Raw genomic sequence first — 6,055 nt, forward strand, 5'->3', positions numbered from 1 at the left:
GAATAAATATTTACGTCGCTCATTTAACGGAACTGCTTCAATTATTCATTCCAGAACCTGTTTCTCATTTCATCGACGTAAGTTGAATAGTCGGTCGAGAATAATAAATTCTTCACATAATTAAGAGAAATTTAAAGAAAAGAAAAAATGGAAATTGTATCTACTCTATCAGACATTGCAACTAAGTAAATCTTAAAAAGAAATCTGTTATTCTAAACTAGATGCAATGAAGAGAGAATTGTACTTGAAATTATGTTACAATAAAAAAGCAACGAGACATACAACATATAACACAGAAAATAATTGCACTAATTACATGAAAACAGACAAAAACATAAAATGAGAAAGAAGTAGCCAACTATATCATTTGTATAAATTATCACAATTTAAACAGGCACATTTTAATTGTAAATGAGATATTACAGTTGCAAATAGTGGAAAACAGAAATGCACACGTTATAGGATATATCAGGTCTCGAGTTAACTGTTGCGAATATCCGAGAGAAGCGTGTCACTTTGAAGTAAAAGCTGGACGTCCAGCGTCGATGGACTACAACAGACAAATCGACACCTACTCGCGCATTGAACATTCTCATACAGGTTTTCCGGCTTTCTGGTGAAACTCTCAGGGTCAAGTTCGATCGCGTTCTTCTTGCACGAGCGTTCCTCTTCGCGAAAGAATCGAACGAGACCGTGTCGCTCCATTTCGCTCGCGGGCAAGATGCGCGACCGCACGATTTTCTTGTTTCTTCCATTCATCCTCCATGCAGGAGATATTACTATCGTCGCTCGATTAATTTCTCTCGTGATTTAAGCAAAAGTTACAAAACTTTCAATCTCCCTGTTTTATCGAGAAATTTTAAGACGTTCTATCGACATACACAACTTTCGGATTACCGATGTATCCGCGAGAAGATGTAAAATCGTCGCTTGTTTCACTGACTTATTTTCGCGATCTATAAGCGAAATTGGTCTCGCGCGAAAACAACGAAGATATTTAACAAGCGTGCGATTACAAGCGCGGGGCGTGTGTAGTCATGATGTTAATTAATTACGCACTCGTCTAAGCGAGACGAACGTCACGCATGTGGACGCAGAGTCTATTTCACCATTGCTCTTTTTTTTTATTTCGCGAACGCCTTCTAAGTGGACCAAAGAAATCGTTTATCGGTGATGGAAGTGGGTTACGAGCGCGCCGGCTTAGCAAGATGCGCGATTAATTAACCGAAAAAAGCGCGTAATGGCACGTGCGACATGCGTATGGCGCCGCGAGATTTCGCGTCGTTCACGAATGATCGTTCGATATTTTATCTCGTATCGACGAAGCGCCGAACGACGCAATGCGTATCGTGAAATAATTTATTGCAAAACAATTCCAAGCGGATTATCTCCGCATTCATCTCAATTTTGTTCTCTCGGTGGTTGCGGAATAAAATTTCGGCAAATAAAATAAAAACACGTCACGCCAAATTGTAAATCCATTTTATATTATATTGAATGTAGAAATTACATTCTCACGCGTGTTTCCAATCGTTAATTATATGATGTCTGAAAATATTCAAACAGCTAAAGGTAATTTTTTATTACACATCGCGAGATATGTATTGTATATGTTGGAATAATAAATATATGTATGCTTTAATAAGAAAAAAGATTTTGTGCTACGATAAATATCCTTCTTATAGAAATTGTAATAGGAACATTACTTACCTCTTGCGATTATATCGCTTACTAAGTAATAAGTAAAAGTGGCATCAAGAGATTATTTATGCAATAATAACAAACATTATTTACTACAACGTTGCAATTAATGTTTTTAATAGATCTCGGTGACACTTTATTCTTGTTCTATAATAATCAGTTTCTTCCTTACTCTCAGTAGTGCCGCGCTACGATGATCATGACGTCGACTGTAATAATCATAATAACAATAATGAGGACAATAATCATGAGCCGTTGATTGTAAAGTGGCGTCGGCTTAATTTAATTTCGTTTAAGATCCACGAGAGAGAATAATAAGAATATCTTTTATGTATTCACTTTCTTGCGTAACGCATTTAGGTCCCATTCGATCACGATGGCTGATCTACGAGTCATTTTCTTCGCGAGCCATTTTACAATCGCGCGCTCGTATATGTAACGTTATCAATAATCGTACAATTATATAATGTATATGTGAACAGAACTGTAACTATGAAGGATCCCCCCCCCCCTCTCCCTCACCTCCACATTGTAGTCCGCGTTAAACCGTTTTCGAGTTGAAAGTTGCGTCTCGACACGTGGATACATTAATCACAATATAATTCAAGTAAAAATTAAATTAAATTATACGATCACGAAAAAATACTTTGAACATATTTTTTCCCGCCAAGAACAGCTAAAGCAGAATTGCGGCTGGAATTATTTCAATTATTTCCCACTGACCGAAAACTCACACGCAACATCGGCGATCGTATAATCGATTCGCTTTTCCCAACAATTCGTGTTTCCGCCCACAGCAAAAATTTCCCGTTAGTCTCCCTTGTAACGTAACTCTGTGTGTCCTGAGAATAGATATTGGATTTCGCGCTGTCAGCAATCTGATACTGAACGTTTTCGAAATAACGATCGAGAAACGCAACTTTGAACTCAATGACGGGAAATATACAACGAGATCAGGGGTTCTCCGCGGTGGATATTCAGGACTTCATTCCTTCGCACATTTAACGCTAGACGCATTATCCCTAAGGCCCGCCTATAATCCTAAAGATGCGTTGATAGAGACACGAGCGACAATAATCCGAACGATTTTCCGGTGCCAAGACAATTTTGTAACATTGTACAGAAATGCGATAATTACATCATTATCAGCTATGAATTCTAATGAATTTAATAAAATTTTGAAATAAGATAACTGTGCGAATAAATTAGAAGCTCCAACGAATTTTTCCTATGTTAATGAAAAAAGAGAACTCCAGACTATAATAAATAATAAATAAAGATAAGTCATATAATAAATGAAAGCGTATATATAAGCTTGTGTTAAGGAATATATGTAAATTGGAAAGCAATGGTTTGAAAAGAGAAAATTAAAAAATTAAAATTTTTTTATAAAAGGGAAGGAAATAAATATAAAAAATATAAAAAGAGAGAAGTAGTTTTGCAAAATTTGCATAAATAAATGTAAAATAATTTTGAAGAGGTAAAATAAAAAGTCTGCTACACGCATCTTTACCTAATCATATCTTTCCCATCGGTATCATTCTCCGCACACCGTTCACTTCGATTTTCAACGTCATGCTTACATTAAGTTTGCTCTATTTTTCTCCGCTGTCTGAAAATTCATATTTCAGTATACAATAATACATCTCTCTTATAATATAGAATAATTAAAATATTCTTCTATATAACTCGTTACAATATACTATATACTATGTAATAATAATAATAATAATAATAATAATAATAATAATAACCGTAGACTAACAATTTTACTGATGATGGTACTCATTTTCGAGACATCGGCAGGTCGTCCGAGACAGGATCGACGTTTTTATTAACATCTCGCTACGATAAACTATGCGAAATTCAAATGCAAAACGTTCCACGAGAACTTGCAATCATTCATACGATGAGAGATACGAACGACTCGATAAATAAACATACGTTTTGCGATTTCTATTATAGATTCTATATTATTTATATATATCTCTATATATTCGCGTGTATATATATATATATATACTCATATATATATTTTTTTCTGTTTGCATTTGTTTTTTCTTCTTGCACACGCTCTGAAAATCTCCGTATTAATATATAATATTTATAAGGACTAGTTATATACGGTAGATTTAGTTTAACTATGTGTACTCAACAAGCCAGTCTAGCTTTGCGACGCGTCACCCGTCGTGACTTGACGAACGTCAGAGCATAAAGAAAAAACGCTTGAACACTCGGAATGATCCGCCATCCGTTGGTATTGGCAAACGTCTCGCGTTTAAATTACGCTACGGCGCGAGATCGCGCGAGAATGATCTCGATGCGGGGATGATCTCGCACTTATCGCTAATTGTAAGTGATCTCGCTCGACGTTCGACGCGACCGCTCCCCGCGTTTGTCAGGCTATAAAGGGGAGAGCTATGCGCTCCTCTCATTATTTCTTTTATTAGCTCTATAAATTTTTTAGGCGGTATTCTCTATCTTATCGGCGATAAATACACGATATACCGATGTACGAGTCGTCAACGATATCTGCGCGCGAGTTACGTCGAAGTTAAAACGCGAACGTCCTATCGCGTTTAAGACATAAGAAATCACGCGGATAGAGTTATCCTAATATATATTTTATGTCACTATGTATCATATCTCATTCCGTCTCTATTACTCTATAAGTTAAGCTACATGTTACAAAATCGTTATCTATCTACCGATTTTATTAAACGGACGTGGCCGACCGGTGTATCTTATTCTACGCGAATTCCTTGGATAAATGGGAAAATATTTTTAACAAGGATATATATATATATATATATATATATATATTATATATATATACTTGAAGTTTCCTCAACACGCGCGTATATTTTTTGACGTAGCTCGTACACCGTATTCTCTCGTACTTGTCTTATCAATATTGAAAAAAATACGGTATGCGACAATATGTAACGTCAGCCATGACAATGGGAACAGCCGTGACGCGAGCGAAAGCGATAATTAAGGCGAGAAACGCCGATCTTCGCGGACGAGACTAGAGTCTTATCTTAAAAAAAAAAAGAAAAGAAACATTTTACGGATATATCCGAAAAAACGCGCGCTATAATCGCATCTATTATTTGCTTGCCTTAAGTATATAAGTTGTAGTACGAAACATACAAGCGAGTTCGGTTTTGTATGAAGATACAAGGGGAGCGACGTCGTATCTCTTCCAAGTGAAGAGAATAGATCTGAACGATATTTTTCTTGATATACAAACTCGCCGAGATTATTATCGATTTACGCCTGTCCTACGAGATATTCTCCTCGTTATTATCGGTGATAACGTGTTTACTTCGCACTATATAATTATAACATATAATTATAGTGTGTATATGTATATGTATATAAGACGATAAGATGTTGTATATCGGAGCTATTACTTGCACGAGCATGAGCATCGGCAGACGGAATCGTTTACACGAATTCGATCAATTCGCGGTATTTTAATCGGCTATCTGTCAATCGCGCGCGACAACGATTGATTCCCTTTGAGTTGGCCACAAAGTTTTCCGCCGGCTCGAAATGATGCACATGCGTTATGAATCGTCGCGCTTTATCGTGCTTTATCTGAGCTCTCGTTCTATTTTTCACTTCTCGTGTTGCACGCGAGTTCGAACGGCAAGATCGATTGGCGACGCTGGCGTGTAACTAATAGAGCGAAACGCGCGATTCTGCACGAGGCTCTCGTAACAAAGGTACTTATGGTTATTAAGACATATTTTTTACCTATATATCACACTAGAATCCACGGTGTCTGTAGATGCTTCTTCGTACGTCGGGACACGCGTTAAGAGTTCCGCCCGCAGAACCCTGAAAGATGATTTCACTCGCTTTATTAACGCTATTATAAACATCGTTCATACGTTCTTGACTCGATTCTTCGAATCAGAGATTGCGTTTACAAAAAAAAAAAAATCAATACATTATACCATTTAACTATCGATGTTTAATTATCGAGAAAATTAGGCGTTAATCTTACCTGTCATTGTTTGGCGGATTTATACCTAGCTAGTTTCAGCTGCAACGGATTGGATATCTTCAGATGAAAGGCGATATCGTCGAAGGAAACTTCGCGCACGTCCAATCCGCTGATTGTTATAAGGTGATCGCCCTTGCAGATCTTGCCAGTTTCGATAGCCTGACCGCCTGGCATCTGGCATCAGAGACAGGAGTCGATGTTAGAACGCAACCAGCCGTGATAATGTCGCTTGTACAATGATAGAATTGGGAAAACGAGACGACTCTTACCAGCTCCGTCACGTAAGCTCCTTTGCCGCTCCTAAACGCGGCGAAACAGATGCCCGCACCTCTACCGCTC

General features: G+C 37.5%; 1 protein-coding gene across 3 annotated transcripts in view; it reads right to left on the reverse strand.

Moving 5' to 3' along the window:
* Positions 1–1,791: 1,791 nt before the first annotated feature.
* Positions 1,792–6,055, reverse strand: part of LOC115234941 (inaD-like protein) — a 93,707-nt gene continuing 89,443 nt past the window's right edge. For 2 of the 3 annotated variants that reach the window (XM_029806364.1, XM_029806363.1), the window contains exons 38-40: positions 5,986–6,055; positions 5,717–5,890; positions 1,792–5,547 (exon numbers count right to left, since the gene is read on the reverse strand). In XM_029806364.1, the coding sequence (XP_029662224.1) occupies positions 5,720–5,890; positions 5,986–6,055 (241 nt within the window). In that variant the 3' untranslated portion in view covers positions 1,792–5,547; positions 5,717–5,719. The remainder of the gene's footprint in view (positions 5,548–5,716; positions 5,891–5,985) is intronic. The other variant, XR_003883962.1, reaches the window with a different exon arrangement.

Source organism: Formica exsecta, unplaced genomic scaffold (assembly GCF_003651465.1).
Source record: "Formica exsecta isolate Colony F162 unplaced genomic scaffold, ASM365146v1 scaffold21, whole genome shotgun sequence".
Lineage (NCBI taxonomy): Eukaryota > Metazoa > Arthropoda > Insecta > Hymenoptera > Formicidae > Formica > Formica exsecta.